Below are 21,531 nucleotides of genomic sequence, written 5' to 3'. Positions count from 1 at the left end.
AGAAGTTTCAGACAGGTACCAGGGGTCAGACTGAGGGCGGGCAGGACTCAACAACCTGACTGGGTTTGTTCTGAGCCTTACCTGCTGGGCCTGCTGTAGGAGCTCCATGCGCTCCTGTAAGATCTGACTGTCATACTGCCGGCTCTGCCGGAGAATCTGACGCCGCAGCTTGTCCACAGCTAGCCTCAGCTCCTCCCTCTGCCTGTCTGTCAGCGACTCGGCCACCGCCTGGCATGCCGGCTGCTCCTGCTGCAGAGCGCTATACAGCGTGGCTTCCAGCTCCTCGATCCTCTGCACAGCCACCCACATATACACACATACAGGTATACAAACACACACACACGCAGACGTGCACATGCGCATGCAGAAACACACACAGGCATGCACAAGCACACACAAACGGATACACATATGCATACAAACACACACACACACACACATACACACACCACTGTGACCATGGCAGATATGGGGAACACTGTTCCACTGTATATTGAGGGCAAGTCAGGCTTGACCTTTACATGGTAACTGAATGAATGAACAACTCCAGTTCTATCCCCCACAAGGAGAATTCAGAGTGACACATCACATACCATGTAAAAACCAAGATGTGGCCAACACAATATCAAGTGGGACCAATAACACAAACCAACACCAAAACTGACCAAATAAAATGGTTAGAATTACATGGAGAGTGACCTAAGTGTTAACTTCTGTTTTCATGGTAACTGTTTCAGTAAATCGGAAAGGAGAATGTTTTAAAATTCTTCATGCTAACAAATCTAACATCAAAAACTTATCAAACCCACTTTGTCTAGAATTTTCGTCAACTTCCACTTAAACCGAGTCACACACGATATTCACAAGTGCATCATTTCTTTATAATTTCTACTGTTCAGGAGAATAAAATAGTGGTTTGCCTTTTTAGAAAATAAAAGAGAATTAGGCTAATAAACAGGCAGCCAAGTACCTCAGCCAATTCAGTGGCTACAATCACTAAAATAATTTAGACTTCAGTGGTAAAAGATGCAGTATCCCAACACAATGTGACAAATTTTTACCTTAATGGAGTATGTTGCATTCATGGTGTTTAATGGGCTTCCAAATGTTTATGTGTCATGCTGAAATGACAATGTAGCACCCCTGCATTCCTGAGTCACTTTATCATGAGCCATTGTCTGTCTTTTATAGAGTCCTGGTTAATATGTAAGCAATATAAATGACTGAGTTTGGCCATCTTTAATAAAAAAAAGGCACAGGTACTGCAGGTAAAACCACGCCGTGTAATACTGCTCCAGGCTTCGTACCATATACGCCTGGTCCAAGGCCTGCTTCCTGTAGTCCAACTCCTCCTCAAGGAATCCCTTTTGTTTACTGAACAGCTCCTGCAACAACATGCATCAACAGTGAAACATGAAACACAGAATTCAAAATCAAAATAAGAAGCAGCCTAGATTTCGACATCAGAACAGCAAAAGAACAAGAAAATGAATATGCTCCTCTGTGTATATAATGGTAGAAAAACTAGTATTTCATAGTGTTAGAAAATGTCAGTTCATAAATTTCAATATGATATCAGTTGAAGAAATCTGAAGGAAGTGGTTCTGAATCAATTTCTCACCTTGTCATTTTCCAGGTCAATCATCTTTTGTGTGAGGGCAGCCTCTGTGTTATCTATCTGCTTCAACCACTGCAGACAGGGGAGAATGGGGAGGAAACATAGAGGTGAGGGATTAACACCTTCTCAGTGTTTGTATTGGACAAATTTCCATTTACTTTCAACAAAAGTGAATTAAGTGCAGCAGCACTTGGTACACAGTGTTGGGATAAAGTGCTGTACAGTAGCAATGTGTGCCCACTGTGTGGCAGTAAAACCACAATGTGCAAGAGAGACTTTCCACTCACCTTTTCACACAATGAGATCACCGTCCCTGCTTGGATCACAGCTACCTGCTCCTCATTTCTGAGATTCTACGGAAAATACAATACGCACATAGACTTATCAGATGTTATAAGACTGAATGAAGTTAAAAAGGGATCTATTGAAATCTATGTTAATCCAACAGAAAGTTCAAACTCACCCCGTTATCCCCCAGGATATCCAGCTTCTTCATGAGCTCAGGAATGATTACATCCTGCACAGAGTTGAAAACCAGGACATTAAGGACATCATACTCAGGGGTGGGCTACAGGGTGACCCAGGGTATTCACAGCCATCGCTTTGGCCACCTCGCACAGCCAGTAGTAAAGCTATTCGTTCTAAGCTACACACATTCTACACACTCATTGAGCTGGAATTATATCCTAACCCTAATTGTAATTGTAATATCAAAACAATTACATGTATTTTTTTTTTAAATCATTTCAGGTTTTATATTTAAAAAGTCCAAGAGTCCTCATGGTGCGCTTCTAAATAACAGTCACGCGTGCATAGACGAATGATAAAAGAGATTTGACTACTTGATCTACAGCGACTTGCCACAGAGAAAAAAATGAACAAGATATGAGTTTCTGTGTCACTCCGGTGTGAGTAATCGTCTCATCCTGGCCAGCCCTATAAAGACTGTCTCTTTTTATGAGTGTGTTTTCACCTTGACTCCCTCCTGGTGGCAGTAGATCTGCAGGGCGCTGCTACTGTTCTCAGGAAAGGCAGACATGTGGAGATTGAGGGCAGGAGATCTGCGCTCCCTTTCCTACAGGAGTACACATCATGTTAATGTCCATACACACATCGTGTCTTGAGCCAAGGTAACAACATTTTTGTCAGTCCGACAGTAATACAACAATTGATTACTACATTCATGGTGGTGGGACGTGAAAGGAAAAATATGAATGAATTTAATGACTGGCAAAATGAAGTGGGAGTGAAGGAGTGATTTACTTACATGACACTGAAAACATTGTCAGGATCTGCTAAAATGAGGGAGGTGAAAACCCATAGATTTAAAAGGGACAAACAAAACAAACCACCAGGGACACATGCTAAAAGTCAAAACTAAGGATGTAATCCATCATTTTGCCTTCATAAAGACAGAACTACAACATAAACAGATGGAGAGTTGAATGATATGAATGACTGGTGATGCTAATATCATTATTACTGGCAAATATCTTTACATTTTCCATATTCCAATACATATGGCATGTATATTATTAACCTAAATATTCAAAATAAAATTAATTTACCAATTCCAATAGAATACCTAAATGCTGTCTTCAATTTTCCATTAACGTCTACCTTTTACAAAATATAAACAAGAAGTAGGACATGCATGCAAAAATGAGACACAATATGAACAAAGATGGAAATGGATCGTGAACTTAAATATATTTTTATTCAAGTAAAAATGAAATTTATTTTAACAACAACATTCATTCATTAAAAAAAATATTCCAGTTCAGTGAAGGGGTATGCACACAGCTGCCATGCAAAACAAGGAAACACAGATGCATACAGTGAAGAACTAATAAGTGGGAATAAGGGTATGTATGTCTGTCTGGTGAGTCACTGTATGTAGGTCTTGCGTCTGGAGCTGAGGCTGTTGTTGTCGCTTCCTGGCGACAGTTTGATGGTGGTACAGTCTCTTACTTCCAGTTCCAGCACCCTGAATTCCAGCAGCTCATTCTGGTCCCGAGCATCCTGAACCTCAGCCTGCAGCCGCGACTCCGTCTGCTGCAACGCACACATCTGCAGACACAAACACATCTTGGTTACACAAGTTAAATTGTATTATGATTGCAGAGTTCCACAAGTAAATACTGAGAACAGCTGATATCCAAGAGCTATCTATTATTTTTGGTTTTTAAACTTAGAAAGCAAGTATAATCAGATAATTTAAGTTTTCAAGAGAAGAACTAAATAGTCCCTGTTTTTATTTACCAACAGCTCAGATTGAGGTTGACTTTGAGTTTAGGGCTAATTGCTAAACTTTAAAATCGTTTTTGTAACAGGACAAAAAAATAAATAAAAAATCATAGCACAGAGTATGGAACTGCACCTCAAGTGGGCATTAAACATTTATACTCCGACTGTTGCTAATTTACATATATTTTTTTCAATTTTAGTCACAGTTTTATTTCGGCAAGTAATGTGGCTGCCTATGTTTATACAAAATTTTTTTTGTTCAAGTAAAGAGGGATTTTGAGAAAACCTGGTTGACATTTCTGCCAGTGAGGAATTTAAGTATAGTTTCAGTATTGTTACAGAAACCTAGGTACTGAATTGCAACTAGCTCTGAAATCAAACATGGATACTAGATAGTGATGTATATGAGTGTAGGCTAATCTAATCTACCTTCTCGTGTAGTTCCTGGTTGGTCCTGAGCAAGTACTGCTTCTCCTCCACCCATTTTGAATCCTGTCATAACAACCAAAGACAACATCAGCAAGAAATGACACAGCAAGGAACAGGAGAGGAAAGAAAAGATCCCCAATGACAGGGTGTAATAAACAACGCTGTCAGCAACACAACCAGACAACCCAAAAACTACTGCTCAGTGACTATCTCCTTCAATTCCAAATGACACATGCAAATGTAACACAGACACAAAAAGACAGGAATGTAGTGGCAATAGCACAAGTTTATTGATCCAGAGAAATGAAGCCAACTCCTGAGATAACAGATGCAGAAGACTTGCATTCACAGTCAACAAGAGTTCACAGCAACAGGAGGAATAGAAGGCAATCTGAGGTGACAAACAGCAGAGCAGCAAATCAGAATAACAGAGGTGGAACAGGCAACATGCAGTAACACAAAGAAATACTTCACAATAAATTATACTAGGAGTAGTGATATGAAGCAAGCATTATATTTTCAGTGTTCCCAGTGATATTCAGTAAAGGTACAAATTAGGATGTTGAATGTGTTTTACATTACTTAGTTTAGACAATGTGCCCAGATTGGGTTTAGTTCTCAGGCTGAAATGTTTAAGGATTACTTTTGGACATGTTAAATAAGCAAGAAAAAAATTTATCTAAATTGTGTATTTTTATATTTAGAAAGATATTCAGATACTTCTACATATAAATCTTGTATATTAATCTTGTGTATTAATCATGGCTGACAGGAGTCAGGTGTTCAAGCTTTCCCTCTGTGGTCAGTAGCACAGAAAGACCCAATAAGAAACACCAACAACAACAGTAAGGACAAAGGATGAAGCAGAGCATGCAGGCACAGATCTGTGACACCACACATGCAGGAAGTGACGTTACAGGATTCTGCGGCAGACCTGGTCAGCATAGCGCCAGCCCAGGAGCAGAGCAGCCAAACAGACATGCAGAAGGGCCAGAGAGAGCAGAACCAGTGAGCTCCTGTCCCCATCCCTCGTCTTTATTACCTGCCCCCTCTCGGCCAGGGCCTTCTCCAGATCAACAATCTTGGCCTGGCAGCTGTTGAGTTCCACTTGTAGCTGCTCACGTGTCTGTGGGAAGGAAAACCAGCCATTACGGTCGTTAATAATAAAGCTAGATCTTCTTAACTTGAAATTTATATTTAATCCTTATGTCAAAGTAAGCAGTGTTTTTAAGGCAACGAGGCAGATACAAACCCTGGCCTCTCTCTCAGCATCTAGTGAGCCCCCGGTCTGTTCTTGCAAGAGGGCGTAGGCCCGCTGAAGAGCCTGGTACTCTCTGGTGAGCTGACGAAAACGAAGCTCTGACTCCTCACGGGAAACACTCTGTGGCATCAAAGAGGGACAAGGTCAAACTAAAACAGAAACCTTCTCCCAGCTTATTCATTATCCCATCTCTTAAGTTGTAAGTTACTTTTAACTATCTATCTTGTTACTTTTCTATCAGTTATCTCAACATTTATTCATCACATCACTCAGCTTTTATAACTATAAATATTAAAGCTTAAAATATTTCTTTCAGTGTAGACAAAGGATTTTCCTACCTCTTCCAAATCCTCCTCTGGAGTGGCAGGCGTCCGGTCAGTGAGGTCAGTGTTATAGGAGGTCAGAGAGGAGGTCTCAGAGTCTATCGACTCCTCATCAAATCCAAAATATGTCTCCACAACATGCCTCTGCAGAGAGGAGTAGAAGAGAGATAGATGGGCCACGTGTTAAATCAAACCTTTACATTGAAAAATGAATGCTGTTGCCAATTCTGTAAAAAGTCAGATGGAAAAAACACTAACACTTGTCTAAAATCACATCACACCTGTTTTCAAATTAGGAAACTAAAACCTAATATAATTCCACCTAATGCAGCACATCTGGCTACAGTAATATCTTCACCAATTTGTCAAAACCTGCAAAGTGGATCAAGATGCTGCATGTTTGTTTACTTCCTTTTTGCCGTTAACTTTTCCGGTCCCCACAGAGCCCTTACCATCATGTTTATAAGTCATCTCCTGGCAACCAGAGAAATAAAGGCACACTAGAGCACACAAACAAATGAAGGATGAGAAATAGAGAATAAGGAGGATATACTCCGTCATGCTGCTACTAGACCAGATACACAAACACTAAAGTATAAAGAATCTCCTTAGTATCCGTCTATCGTATCTGAGACTACACCAGCCAATCTGCGCAAAGCACTACAGGCCTTCAGTAATGTCCAAAAAGCCCAGTTGCTTTCTTTCGCACTCCCACACAAAATAGAAAAGCAGACAATAAAACTTGTGGTTACAATGAAACTCCTACGAAAAAAAACATTAGGGCCAGCTTCTGGGTTTTGTCGCCCAGCTCTGCTTCTGCTTTAAATTCCTAAAAAGAGAGGCAAATTTCCAGGTGCAAGTCCAAAAGCCAAGCAGCTGTGCCCAACCCTGTACTGAACTTGCCAAACTAACAAAGTGGTTCCAGCAGGAGAGGCAGGAGAAAATATATGTCATGCATCTACAAACTCCTCCTCCTAGCAACATCACAGACTCTAATATGTCCCTGATGTATTATCTCAAACATGCACAGTCAAACTAACACACACGCATCGCAGCCATCATTTTTTTCTAGCACTGCTGCACTCACCCAATTTGCCTTCTTTTTTTCACACACAAGGAAGCAGAGATAAACAAGGACATGCTGCTGCACACAGCTTGTAATATTTGTCACATGTGTATTAACTGTTCTGCAGTAACACTAAACACACACAGCACATAAATAAACAACAAAGAAAACAAATAATTTTCAACTAGCTGTGGGAATGGTGAATGCAGAAGTTGCATGTGTGCTCAGCTTGATGCTCCCAGCTGTCATTACTGTCCCCTGAGCCCAATTAAACAGAAACACACACACCACTGAAAAGAGTACTCAAGAATCAGTCAACCAGAGACAGGGTAGTTGCTTAGTTACACACCACTGGATTAACAGCTGTTATAAAACACTTGTGGACCCTTACTTTTGACAACTTGAGAGGTTTCCTCCTGTTCTTCTTGCTCATCACCAATCGGTCACGTTCCTGAAGACAAACACACAGCAGACGAACATCTTAAAGTGTTCCCAAGCAAGACCAGTCTCACACCTGGGATTTTGACAGGTCTCTATGGGCACACAATCCACACAGATCAGTCATGATGTGAGCTGCCATCTAAATATACTGTGAATTCAGCAGTGCCAACTTATCTCATTTCTACAAAATTTAAGGTCAAATAAAAGCCAAAGTGTGCTGACATTTGAAATAAGGTGGTGATGGGCAGCAAACAATGCAACCATAGGAATAAAGCTCTAAATAATTGGAATTAGCAGCTTCTGATGAGTCAGACTGTTCCCCATACAGACGCACTGACCCTTCTGAAAGTTTACAGCTCATTCCCCTGAAACAGTGGGATAAAGGAAGAGAGGAGCAACATGGATAAAATCAGTGCATGTAATATTGATGTAAATAATTCTATGATAAATCTTCTAAAAAAAAATCCACTGAGAATATGTCAAAGGAAAATATAATGGACTAGAATATCTGTACTTATCCTTGAAAAATCAAAGCATGTCATCATATTGATAGAAAATCCTGTAACTTATATTAAGAAAACAATGTTATCACAGTTTGACAAATTTATATTGTCAGAGACTATATATCATTTCGTTACATTATGTCTTTAAATCAAACAGGAGTAACTTCTATCACAAAATAAAACAGGTATGTCAGCCTTGTGATTTGATTGAAATCCTGACCTGCATGAGCTCATCAATTATTCCACGTTGCTCAGCGACCTGCAGCTTGAGGAACTCCACTTCCTGTTCCTCATGGGCGTGGCTCAGGTCGCTCAGGGAGCTCGGTCGCTTCAACTGGGGCTGAAGGGATTGCTGCTGTGACGGCGGCCGAGAGGAGGAAGCTTTTTCCTTCTGAAGGAGGTAAATGAAGAGAGACAGAGGCCAAATTATGTGTCACGCTCTTCCTCAAACAGCCAGCAGAGGTCATGTTTCCTTTCTGATGAAAGCCTCAGGGAAGAAATCCCTCTTCCATTGCTGAACTAAAATATTTACTTTGTCCTACTAGTATTTGATTTTTGATTTTGTCTTCAGAGACATTGTGAGAGACTTCTGTGTGCATCTCACCATTTCAGCATTCTCACGGCTCAGGTTCTTGAGTTTCTCCTCCATGCGCTGCAGCGTTTGCAGGAGGTCATCATTTTTCTTGGACAGCCGCTTGTTCTTCTCAAACATGGGCTTCATCTGGCTCTCTGCCTCTCGCACCCGCTTCAACTGAACAAAGGAAGGAAACAGGGAGGGGAAACATGTAATCATAAGGGTCCCATATTTTGCTATTTTTCAGCAAATAGATCGATGTTTGACATGCCTCCATGGTGTGTCTTTCAGTTTTTCAGATTAAAATACTGCAAAGAGGGTTTAATTCACCGTAACTGCATAAACCCTGGTTTTAGGAGTTTTCTAAACAGGCTATTTTTTTCTGAATACCAATGAGCTGCTGCTGTTCCTGCAACCTGTCAATCACAGTATGACCTGGATGAGAATTGGTTAGTTAGGTGTGGGGAACGGCAGACATCTTATACCTTTATACAACTTTTATTTTACACGTCCAAGATAAGTAAGATCAAGGCTGGAGGATTTGTCTTAATGCACATTGTCTGTGTACATGTGTGTACTATGCAATGTGTATACATGCATTTGCATGCCTACAGTCACTGCACATATGTAATTCTGCATGTGTGTTTCTCACTAGTTCATTCCTCTCATCGGCCAGCAATGCATTTCTGTCCTCCAGTTTCCTGATGACTGAGTGGAGCTCCGCAATCTTCAGCTGGAACCTCCTCATGTCACGCTCCTCCACCTCCTGTTGAGCAGGGGGGAGAGGGGAGGAGGAGGCAGACAAAAACTGAAAAAGGGTGAACATGCAGGCAGGCAGGTCATGAAGATGGATTGGAAAGAGGAGGTCATGAGATGAAGGATGAGTTGGTGAGTAAATGTGCAAGTTCACTACGCACATGTTTAAACATGATGGGTCTTTGTCATTAGGTAAAGAAACTGCACCTCATGATTTATGGTATCCCTTTAAGATATGTAATAACTAATCAGTGATTGAAAAAAAGTTAAAGATGGACAAACGGCATTTTTTCTGTATGACACTCAATGGCAGTCTTTTTTTGTTTCATTTCGATTTTATAGGCTTCGCCGTCATTCAAAAATCATTGCTGAAAATGGCTGACATTTTGCAATCTCGGTATGAAATACATATAAAATACAGATAATATCAGAAAATATCAGAGAAAATAAACTTGCCTCTTAAATTATCAGTGACAAAAAAAAATCAGCTTTCAAAAAATGCAAGGTAAACAATACAGTTTTCATGTCTTTATGCACATAGTGTGTGCATTTCAGCTCTTGTGTTCTTCCAAGTGTATGAATGCATTCATGCACGAGTATAGATGTGTATGCATCTGCACTGTGTGTGTCTGTGTGTGTCTGTGTCTGTGTGTACCTGGTTGTTGAGCAGGTCTGAGTTTTCCCCCAGCCCAGGCACCACTTCTCTCTTGGGGCTGCCATGGTTGTGTCTCTCAGCCTCTCGTACCTGACCCAGCTGCTCATCCAGGGCTTCCTTTTGTAGCTGCAGCTTCTGGGCATAGCCAGCCTGCACCCCCAGCTCCCTTTCCAGAGCACACACCACCCGGTCCTTTGCCTTCAACTCATCCATCTACAAGAGGAGTGGATAAAACCAGGGTTATGGATGATAGAAAGAGACATCATACAGAAAGACATCTCTAGGATCATATTGCAGAAAACATTAAAAACATTTTTGATATTGAGCAAAGATGTAATTCAATTATTATTTTACTGATTTTACAACTAGCATGCAAGGATCCAATTTATATGAAGTACAATGTAATTCTGTGTATTTTATGCACAGAAATTCTGCAACAGCTTTCGACTTCATTTCCCACATTGTCTACACCTTCACTCTAACAAGCTGTATGCGCTAATGGCCAAGAGTAGAATAAGAACAGTGCCTCAAATGTTGTGCTGATGAATTGATGTAGCTTTGTTGTTGCTCTGCATTCACACAACTACCTCAGACAATTGTTACCACTTCTACTTCCATCCGTATTTTGTTCTTTAATACCAGTATTTCCTGCACTGCCTGCTCTCCCATCAATCAGCTAGGCTTTTCTCTTTTAGCTTCTTTGCTCAAACATTCCTTTACAGGAAGTTATTGTAGCTGCACTGCATGTAATGGGGTTAATGAGTAACTGCACCCGGTATACAGACTTTTATTTTTGCAGATAAGCACCACACACTGAAGATAAAGCCAAGACAGACACTGGAGCAATTAGCTTCTAACCCTCATACAACATCAGTGAGATAAGCCCTGAGCTGGAGTTGAACTTCAGCAGCAGGAAAACAGATGTCAGTGGATGAGAACTCTTTATGATATTCAAATGTGGTCAGAACAGATATGGACTATAAAAATAACAGCTGCCGGGTCTGGTTCATCGGACAGGTCTGTCTTTTCACTACGGTTGGCTCATTGATATTTTCACAACAGGACATTTTTTACTCTCCAACAGGGGTCTACAAGCGAAGTGCTCAGCATGGTATTAATTTTTAAGGCTGCAAAAAATCTATTTTCTTAATCAACTTCTTGGCAATAGAATCTTACATAAACTAAACCTTTTCTAGCCAAGTGTCAGTGTGTGTTGACACGAATCAGGTCTTTAAATAGATTTTAATTTAAATGTGATGACAGCTGTTAGATAGTTTGCTCATCCTGCCAGGTTTTTCTCAACAAATCACATCCACGTGTTCCTCATGAGGCTGATTAGCTCAGTTTTTCAGTGTTAAACACTTGTAAAGTAAAAGCACACGGTGTGATTGTTTCTTATTTAGTCAAGAATGGTTCAAATTATTACTGAATATCAGACAGTCGGGAATGTTAATACTGCAAATACAAATGTGTTAACTGGTGTGCCAAGGTAAATAGAGTTAATAGGATTCTGTTGTGCAACTTCTAGGAAATATTATACATTCACCAGCAAATATTGCTGCAACAGTTTTCCTCCATTTATTTGCATTTGACTATTTCCATTTGTTACCCTTCATCTAAAGACAGATAAGTCATGTGTCATGTATGTGTTGTATGTCTTCCCAACTTTATGTGCTCTCACCAGCCGGCGGATGTCTTTCTCACAGTCCCGTTTAATGCGATGCACCTCATCCTGGTGCTGTTGGTAGGCTGTGCGGAGATCAGCTGCTTTGGCTTTATCAGCTTGGAGAGCATTTCCCAGTGCCTCCTCAGCCTGCTTCCTAGCCATTTTCTGCTCCTGAATCTAAAAAAAAAAAAAACACCCCCACACATGACCGTATTATTCGCTGAAAAACAAAAACAACGAAGACACAGATACTCGTGCATTTATAAACATTTGTCTTATCCCATTAAACTGCAGTAATGATAGATGCCCTGTTTGTCTGGGAAGGCTACAGTGAAACAATAGCTTGGCAGCAGGCTTTTCCACCCTGTTTCCTGTTTTTCAACAGCAAATTGACAAAGGTATACACAGTCACACATGAACAGACACACACATGCACACACATAATGGTTTTAGAATGTCAGCTTTCCCTGAAAAAGTGCCTTGATCTTAAAAACACAAAGTGCCTCCAGATTCTTTCTACAATTTTGTGAGGTTACAGGATGCCCATTACAATTGACAATGTATGTAGTTACTAGAGAACTTGTAAATTTTTCCACAATGCCAAACATGAAAACATAATGGTTGTCATCCATATACATGCTAAAACCTACTTCCTGCTGTAGCTTTAGTCTCTCCCCATCAAACGCTCTCCTGGCCTCCTCCCGAGCCTCTCCCAAAAGAGCATTTTTGAGTTTGTCAGCTGCTCCATCTCTCAGTGCATTTACAAGCCCCTGGAGCCTCTGCACCTCAGTATCCCGGATCTTGATGGCCCGGGCAAGCTCGGCCTCATGCTGCCGTGCCAGGGTCTCACGGGCAGCCGCGATCTCACGTAGTTTTTCTTCATGGAGTTTGGCACGCAGGTCTGTGAGTGCTACGGCATGTTTGTGTTGCTCGAGCTCCCGAGCCTGCCGCTGCTCCTGGAGCCGCTCACGGAGCTTACATACCTGAGAAAAGAACACAACAGAGGATAATGTTGTTGTCAAGGTGGCATCCTTATATCAGCATCAGCACTTTACAGTGTCCAGTAATTTGTTCAGACTGTGAGCTGTACAGTGACGACTTAATTTGCAAGTTGCTTTCCAGGCAGTCTAAAACAAAATGGATGAACAGCTATCAAGTTGTGATATATTCCCCAACTAGGAGCAGCAGATGCGCAGTAAACAACGCTCAGCTGTGTTTTCAAGCAGCAAGAAAAGTGAATTTAATTTGATGCATTCAAACGTGATCAATGCATCTGCAAAGTGTAGATGTTGTGAGTGTGGCTTGAACGCCAGTATTGTTACAGCCATTCTCTAAATGTAACCATAAACAGTGCAGATACGAGCACAGAGAGGTAGCTTGTGTTTTGATCAGAAGATACATGTAGAGGGAAACTGTTCTGAACACTTTTTCAAACTATCTACAGTATGAGAATGAAAGGCCTAGCAGCCACTGAATAAAGAAAATGCTGACTGGCTATGTGGCGTACACTAATGAAAATGCATGCAACGCCAAGTCTTTAAAACCTTGATAATGAGAAACTGGAAAAGAGCTAACATAACTTAGTGAAAATCCAACTAGAGGAACTGGCATATCATTGTGTTTACATAGGTAAAAGATAATACTGTGCACAAACACTATTATTACAGCTCCTTTTATAGATATTGCTTTTTAAAAGAGTGCTTGTGTTAAACATTAGTTCTAAGTTTGTGTCAATGAATCTACATAAATATGTAAATAATTTCCAAACATTTTTTTAAATGGGCCACCCTCTCCTTCTGACGTGACCACACAGAGGGCACTATCTCGACACCATCCTGGTTATCAGTTTTGTACAAAAGCCCTCCATTTCTTCCTCTTCCCTCTCACCTTGCCACGCTCCTGCTGGAGCTCAAACTGAATGTCCACGAGTTTGCTCCTCAGTTCCTCATTGGTGACCTGCACCGAATCAGCCATCACCTCCGATTTCTCCGGCTTCCTCCCCTTCTTAGTGGGTTGGGCCGACGGGTGTGCGGTTGATGACATAGCACTCCAGCCGCCCAATCAGGACGGACATAGAGTGCAAGGTGTGGCGTAACGGAGGAGAGAGTCAGTCAATGCTCCTCCTCCCTGCACGGCCCTGCATCATCATCATCAAGTCGTTGAGAAGTCTACATCGTTGCTAGAGGCTGCTGAGAGTTTCTATTTGAGAGAGATAGCAAGACAAGCAGAAAGAAAAAGAAAAGATGGAAAAAGGGTGAGTCAGTGTTAAAAACTAGGTTAGACAAAACTACTCTGTACAATACTCTGGGCACAAGGCACATGACGCACTATAGCCAGGGGAAAACAGACTATTCTAGGGACCAACATTTACCCTCTCCTCCGTCAGCCTTTTCTGTCTAACTTACACGTTGGCCATTTATCATCATCCAATTCCAGTCCCTGAGCTGTACTTAGAGGCTCCATAGTGCATGAAAATGTGTCTGGCCACCATCGTTACGATTCCTAGCCTCTAGCATCGCACTGGACCCTTCTCTCACTGTGCAGACTAATAAATCCTACCTTTAGTTTGATGACTCTCAACATTCCACTGTCCAAAGATTTCATCATCTTCTCTTAACTAGAGTAAACTAATGACATGTCAGACGTACTTGGGAGTCCCACAGAAATATCCCTAATTTGACTTAGAAATCTTCACTTTATTATTTCCTCTTTGTTCATGTCTGGCTTTCCAGTTGCTTTTTTTTTGTTGTTGCACCTTCTCATCATGAAACCAATTACATTTTCAAATAGACATTTAATTGATTTTGTCTTGACTCTCTAGACCTGCTGAACGTGGACAGCAGCTGTCTGCATTACTGCAATTCAATCTTTCCAGTACATCCATATCAGTGCAATCCAATTGTACGATTTATCTTCACCTCTACACATTGGGCATATCAGTATGTGGAGTACAGTCACTGACATTATTTCTCTGTTTATGTGAGCCACAATAAAAAACAGAGAAAAGCTGCCAATCCAAGCTGAAGGGGAAATGTTTAGCTTGAAAAATCAATGATTCACTAAACAAAAATTGTTGGCATTTACTGCCTCGGGTAAAACTGTTAAAGACAAATATAAAAGGATTTAAATGAATGATGAGTTATCTTCTCTACTCCTTTTTTTTACCAGCTGAGAACAGGCGTTGGTTATGTTTGCAGCTATTTATTTGCACATTTTGTTGTAGACACGTTCCAATGACACATATTCACTGAGCTGAAAATGGACTCCTCTAATCTCTTCTTGGAGTGATTTGTAACCCAGTAACCCTACAGTCTTTCTGCTGACTATTAAATAAATAATGCAACGATGAGGGAGCTGAAGCATTAAAATCGCAGGCACCTCCGTCTCTTCCTACCACACACACATTGCCAAACAGTCATACAACATACACAGATGGCAGAAATAGTTACCAAGGCAACACTTGCTCTCAAAAACTCTATTCCTCTCATAGCAAAGGATGATGGAAAGGAGGAGTCACACACTGAGACAGTACACACACACACACAGTTGCATTGTATAAAGGCTGTGCATTTGAAAAACACGCATACATGACTTTGTTATCTGGTCCTATCTTTGAGTCAAGGTTGACAGAGAGAAAGAGATGCTTTGATACTGGAGGGCAAGGAGGCTTTCTTCCACATTAATTTTTATACAGCACACAGACAAATGGTGACAACCAATGGGGATGGGAGGCGACAAGAATGAAAGGAAGATGGAGGATGATTAAGCCTAAAAGAGAGAGCGGCAGACAAGAGGAAAACACAGACCTCTACCAGAGAAACCAACCTCTCCTCTTACATTCCCTAACCTCCATCTCTCCACTCCCACTTGCTGGCATGGGGATGTTACTGATCTCACTCTCATTCACAGAGACAGAAAGAGAGAGGGAGATCATTCACACACAGAGCACTGACACAGGGACACATTCTCTGAGGCTTCAACTGAACAACTAGGGACAGCTACAGCTGACACATATTCACATAGGCACCAAAACATCTCTACACTTATTCACACTGGGAACAAACACGTATTTGTTTACAGTAGGCCAACAGACTCGCACACTGTGTTGTGGAATTTGCTCATACAATTTACAAGAACAAAAAATGTTTTCCACCCTGCCACTGTTTTTAGCAGGTTTATGCACGTCTGTGCCATTAGGGGAGACCAGGTGTACCCAAGCTGAAATGGCTGAAAGGCATGACGGATGGTTTCGTTTTTTTCTTCCTAGGGTAAGGAGGCGTGGATGCTTATCCTACAACATCTGGATGCAACACTCTCCCTCAACAGTCTGATGAATGCGAATCCCTTCTTTTTTTTTTATTTCATTCTTATCTGTCTTAGTACCACTAGCAAAACTATTTTTATGGCGTTAGTGAAATAAAAAAGTTGTGATGTTCAACTTATGATCATTGACAAGGATGAACTTTGTGGTGCTGTTATACAGTGAGGTGTTATTTCTATTTAACACACAATGATATAAATGGTATATAAAAGACATCTAGATTTCACATGAAATCAACATGTGTGCACAGGCACAAAGACATCAACCACCCACAGTCCCCTTTCTGAAGCCACATGCTCCCAAGCTGGTAGCCAGACACTAAATCTCAAAGGTTGCAGTTCATTGAAAACCAGGAATGTTATATGGGAAACTGGAACATTTTATAGGGGCACCAAGAAGCTAACAAGCACCTTTAATGTTCACAGAAGCAAACAAAAGCCAGCGTAGGTCATAGACCTTAAATTACCTCATCCACTCAAAGTAAAGTCAGCCAAGCTTATATTCTGCTTGCAAAGCCTCGAAGTGGAAGCAAAAACCTTTCAACAGACAAAACTGACAGCCTAGTCTTTAACATAGCCTATATATAGCTGGTATAATCCCACGTTCAAAACTAAAAGAAAAGAAAAAAATCAGTATGACTCATTAAATCAATCACAAGTCATGTTTTGCAAGTTATATAAATTGAATAATACACCACCAAAATGCACCTTCAAGGCCTATTTTAATGCAGTGAATGTAGCACTGAGAGGATCAGCTTAAACAGTGGCACTTATTTCACTTGATTGTTACTGCAAGAAAGAAGTAATGATGAAATTCTGCAGCTCAATTTCACAATTAAGATAACTACTGCATGACAAACAGACTTGAGAAAAAAAGCCAAGAACAAAACGTATCCATCAGCATCAACACAGCATAAGAACATAAACTGATTCATTGCGTACTCAAGCGACTACCTGCCTGACATAACTTTATGTTGTAACCTTGATCCTTTCAAACCAGGCTGAATACAGTATGACGAACATATAGGTAGTTTCATAACTGCCTGAGGAAATCCCTCTTTACTCTGTGTTGCAGCAGTGCATTGTGCTTGTGTTTTCCTGGGTTTTACAATTCAGTTTGAATTCACTGTAAATGTAGGATGTGAAAATGTTTATTTCTTTGTGCAAACATTTATTGTATTAAACGTTAGTAGTGACGTCTACAGCATAGTCGACAGCGGTCCAACTTTCCTTAAACAGGTGCTTAAAGTAAACTACTTTAACAGCTGGAAACTGTTTTGATCATTTGAAACAAGAAACCTTGTAAAGACAGTCCACCTACTAGTTGGAAATAAAATTTTCCATCATTGTCTTTCTGTGAGTTTGAGTTTGAGGTGAGCTGCACACTTAGGCAGCACAGACAATACAATCTGTACATTTTTTTCACTTTACCTCATCCAGTTTGGTTAAGTCCAATCCCACGCTCATTTTCTCAAACAATTTATGGTTTGTTCTATAAATCACAAAATATTAAGAAATTCTCATGATAATGTGTCAAAAACATGTTTTGTTGTTGTTGTTGTTTAACCAACAGTTCGAAACTTAAATATAATCTGCATATTAGGGCAAGGGAAAGCATTAATTCTTCAAATAAAGAAACTGTTAACCATCCATAGTTAGGCATTTCAGTTCTGTTATTATTTAATTATTAATGTCAGGTCTTGTTTAATCGCCTAATTGCATTATTGTGTTTTAATTGTGTCTTCGTAAGAAAAGCTACTCATTGTCTGCTTCTGTGCAGCGTGACTAATCCCTCACTATTTCTCTTAGGTGTATTTAAATACAAATGTCTATTGAAACAAAATCACATGGTTTGAAATAAGTACTGGCATTAATGCAATAAATTTGTTGGTTTTAACCTACTGCTGATGAGGAATCAGGCTTCACAACAAACCATGATATACAGTTCAATTTTCACTAACTGGATACAACAAACAAATCAATAAATACTGCAAATGTTTATAAAGTCATTTAACAGAACAGTTTCTTCAGTTATTTTTTATAGCTTTTCCTAAACACAGGTAGGATATAAAAATATATGATAAAGTACTTTAACAACTAACTTTAGCAGACATGTAAGGTTGGCAGATGTCTTTGCAATGGTCATGAGCTTATTTCACACTGACAGATGGATCTCCTCAAAGCCAGACAGGCAGACAGACCACACACAATCACAGAGTGTCAAATATTAACTAGACTTCAGAGTGACATAAAGGCCCAATAAAAACACGGGCAATTGGGAGCTCAAACAAAGACTTCTTACTTCTCTGGCTTGGTTAAAAATCAACAGCGAGAGTGTCGATTGGCTGATTTATATACTTTTGTTTACATTGCACATTTGTAACACACAGTCACACACAAACACACCTTCCTGTTGCAGTCATATCAGCATCAGCAGTGTAGACTGTCAGAAGTGGTCTGGCCACACTCCAGACATCTCTCTACAGCCAACACACACATAGTCAGCAGTCTAGAGGTTCACTTAAGACACTGTGAGGATCCCATTGAGAGGCCGAGTAATACCAGGCGAGAGCAACACTAGGGGAGCATATGACCTAAAAACTACTATGCCCGCAGAGTGACTACAAGTTACTGACCCCAATGACTAGTCAACCCAAACAGATAAACAAAACGTCTCCCTCTGTGTCTCTGTTACACATGCATGGTATCGCTAGATTTTTTTTTGCTCAGCCTCTAATCTATGATACCCATTAATGTTTCGATATGGTCATTCCAGTCATTCATTGCTGTAGGCATTGTGTGTTTTCAGCATGTGCATCTGTGTGTGTGTGTGTGCTTTTGCATGCATGGGTGCATCTGTGCTTGTGTTAGCAGTGATAGCCTCATCCCCCTCAGACAGACATGGTAGTGCAGTCAGGATAAACTTGTATATATTAATGTAAGGGTTACAAGAGAAGTACAGTAGTGGAGCAAAGTGAGAGTCATACACATGAGGGTAAAAGTCCACTGGGATTATTCTGGCAGCAGCCTGTCACTCAGCGCATTACGCTGAGGAAGCCATGGGTAAGGAGGGAGAGATAGGATTATGAATGAAGAATAAGCCGTGCAAATTAAGTTAGGAAGAGGAGAGTGGAGAAAGGCTGGGGTGAGGGAAAAAGAGGGGGGTAGTGTGACATACATTGGAGTCTCAATGTTATACATAAGACAAAAGAATGGGACAGGTTGAGGTTAGTTTGAAAAAAAAAATTAACTTGAAAATTGATGATAATGGTCTTTTAATTGTTTATAAAGCCATACATGGGTTGGCACCTTAGTACATTTCAGAACTTCTCTGGCCCTGCTCTATGTCTAGGCCTCTTGGAGCCTCAGAAAAACTGCTTTTAAATGGAACACTTAAAAGTCAACGGAGGCTCGTGCCTTTGCAGTAGCAGCTCCAAGACCTTTGAATAGCTTCCCTCTTGCAATCACATGTTCCTTCCTCATTGACACTTTAGAGAAAATCTGAAGATGTAACTGATTAGTAACTGATCTTACAAGTTGTTACCCTGTTATGTTGTGATTTTTACAGTTTTATATTAATCTCATTTTGTTTTACAAGTTGATCTTAGAATGTCTTTATCCTGTTTCGCTTCAATTGCACTTACTTTTGTTGTTGCCTGTCTGTACAGAACTTTGGTCAACTCAGGTTGTCTTAAAACGTCCTATATAAATAAACTTGATTTGATATAATCATAAATATACAGCGACTCTATCTACATGTTGAAATGATTATAGCTTTGTCCCAGTACATGAATCAGAGCCCTCACTTTCTGGGGCACAATTAACAGCCAGCAGGTACAATGAGCACCACAGCATGCATCATAGTTTTTGATCAAACAGAAGTGAATGTGCAACACATGTTGGCTGTCCACTGGGGCAGATTTACGAGCCTCCAGAGCCGCCTGCAAGAGCAGCAGACAGACAGGAGTCCCTGCCGGTGAAACACAGCGGACAGGCATGCAACATGCATGGCACAGAGGGCTGGTATGGTTTAAAGGAATATGCTGCTTGATGCGATATGGCCAGCCCTCTAATGAGCTGTCAAACGAGAGATTAAAAGGCAGGGTGCTGCTGGAAGGAGCGCGTTTACACTGCTGACAGCCTGTTTGTCCGGCTTGCCAACCACACCCCACGGCGACATGCGAGGGGCTGCTGCAGCATCCTCCTCCAGCCACAGAGGACGGCCGTCCTTGCACCCAGGCTGCACAGACTCATGTGTTGGGTGTTCCTGTGCAAACCACTGCCGTGTAGCATTTCCACTGTGGTGTGGTGGTGTCACCGCAGCCTATAACACGGTCCATATTTCAGCAAGGGCCGTCCTCGTTATGAGTGCAAGAGGAGGAGATTAAACAGCTAAGATAAGGAGGAGGACAGTAAACTGTTTATTAGTAATCATTCGTGTCGTTATCATCACGCTTCATGCTTCCTCTCTGGCGAGCTGGCAGAGTCGGCCACGGTCACACGGGTCCAGCATTCAGCCAAAACCCCATATTCACATCCCTCTGCGGGTTCATAAGAGGCTTGGCAGCTACTATGTCCAGCCCAAACTCACATCGACAGCCAGAAACGATGAAGCCCAGCCGGCGGCTCTCTGTCCGTTACCGCACTGCTAGCTAACGAAACACGGATGTCGGGCGTGTGACACGGCAGCTAACCGCCTGTCAGGCTACAAAAATGTGTTCACTAGAAGTTGTGTTAGCGTTTCAGAGCGGACAAACTTACCTGAAATGGAGGTGCGGTGGTCACAAGTGGCCTGATGTTGAAGCGTCGCTGCCTGGTGCTGCTTCACATCCAGGAAAAGGGAGGCTGGTCGTCGGTGTGGGCAGCTGGATTTAACTCACCTCAGACAGCTCCCAGACGCCGAGAGCTCCGCTAACCACACAGCCACCGTGTACAACTTTACTCCTCAGATATGACACACATTATCCGGCAGCAGCGGCTCGTTTCATTTCACGGTCTCCTCCAGCAGCTCGAGCCTCCTCCTCTTGCTCTCGCGCTGCACGTTGACATTTCCCTCCACGCGCGCGCGCACACAGACATACACACACATACACGCAAACGTCCGAGTGCACGCGCTACGTCATCCGCTCCTATAGCCTACATTTCATCCACATGAGTGGAAGAGAAATAATTAAATAAGTCGCTTAGGTTTGTGGTGCCCGTGTCGACGTTAACGTGGGAAGTACAAAAAAATAAATAAAAAATGCCGGGTGGGCGTCGCCGGTAAGCGTGATAGAAGCGCGACACCTGACTGCGTGTTCAAGAATGACACCGCGCGCGGTAAATGCGTGGACACGCAGCCGGTGCGGTAGAGACATACGTCATCAAGGCTGAACGGCGGCACAGACTGATACCAGTCCAATACTTACCGATATAAAAATAAATAATAAAGCAATATCCACTTCTCAAAGAAATTCTTTTTATTCCGGACATCAATTAAACATTTTTTAATTAGATTGCATTAGATTGCAGAGTGCTGCAACAAAGACAAGAAAATGTAGTATAGCGTCTTTTAATGCTTCCAAAGCAGTGCAATATAAACAGTGGAAGGCAATACCATGACTGTGCTAAGATTTATTGCCATCAAGAAGTTTTCAAAACCCTTGGCTGTTTTGACAAGAATTTACAAAAAA

General features: G+C 41.3%; 1 protein-coding gene across 1 annotated transcript; it reads right to left on the bottom strand.

Moving 5' to 3' along the window:
- Window positions 1–3,323: 3,323 nt before the first annotated feature.
- On the bottom strand, window positions 3,324–20,884 carry jakmip1 (janus kinase and microtubule interacting protein 1). Its single transcript, XM_008278315.1, has 14 exons — window positions 20,621–20,884; window positions 13,427–13,738; window positions 12,190–12,522; window positions 11,555–11,716; window positions 9,874–10,086; window positions 9,115–9,270; window positions 8,493–8,639; window positions 8,109–8,279; window positions 7,336–7,395; window positions 5,894–6,022; window positions 5,547–5,675; window positions 5,337–5,420; window positions 4,295–4,357; window positions 3,324–3,688 (listed from the first exon to the last, which is right to left on the bottom strand). Exons 2-14 carry the CDS (start codon window positions 13,580–13,582, stop codon window positions 3,506–3,508), a joined length of 1,986 nt encoding a protein of 661 aa, XP_008276537.1. The 5' UTR covers window positions 13,583–13,738; window positions 20,621–20,884; the 3' UTR covers window positions 3,324–3,505.
- Between the last annotated feature and the right edge of the window lie 647 nt (window positions 20,885–21,531).

This window comes from Stegastes partitus, unplaced genomic scaffold (genome assembly GCF_000690725.1).
Source record: "Stegastes partitus isolate 25-593 unplaced genomic scaffold, Stegastes_partitus-1.0.2 Scaffold120, whole genome shotgun sequence".
NCBI lineage: Eukaryota > Metazoa > Chordata > Actinopteri > Pomacentridae > Stegastes > Stegastes partitus.
This window is presented reverse-complemented; position numbering and strand designations above follow the sequence as displayed.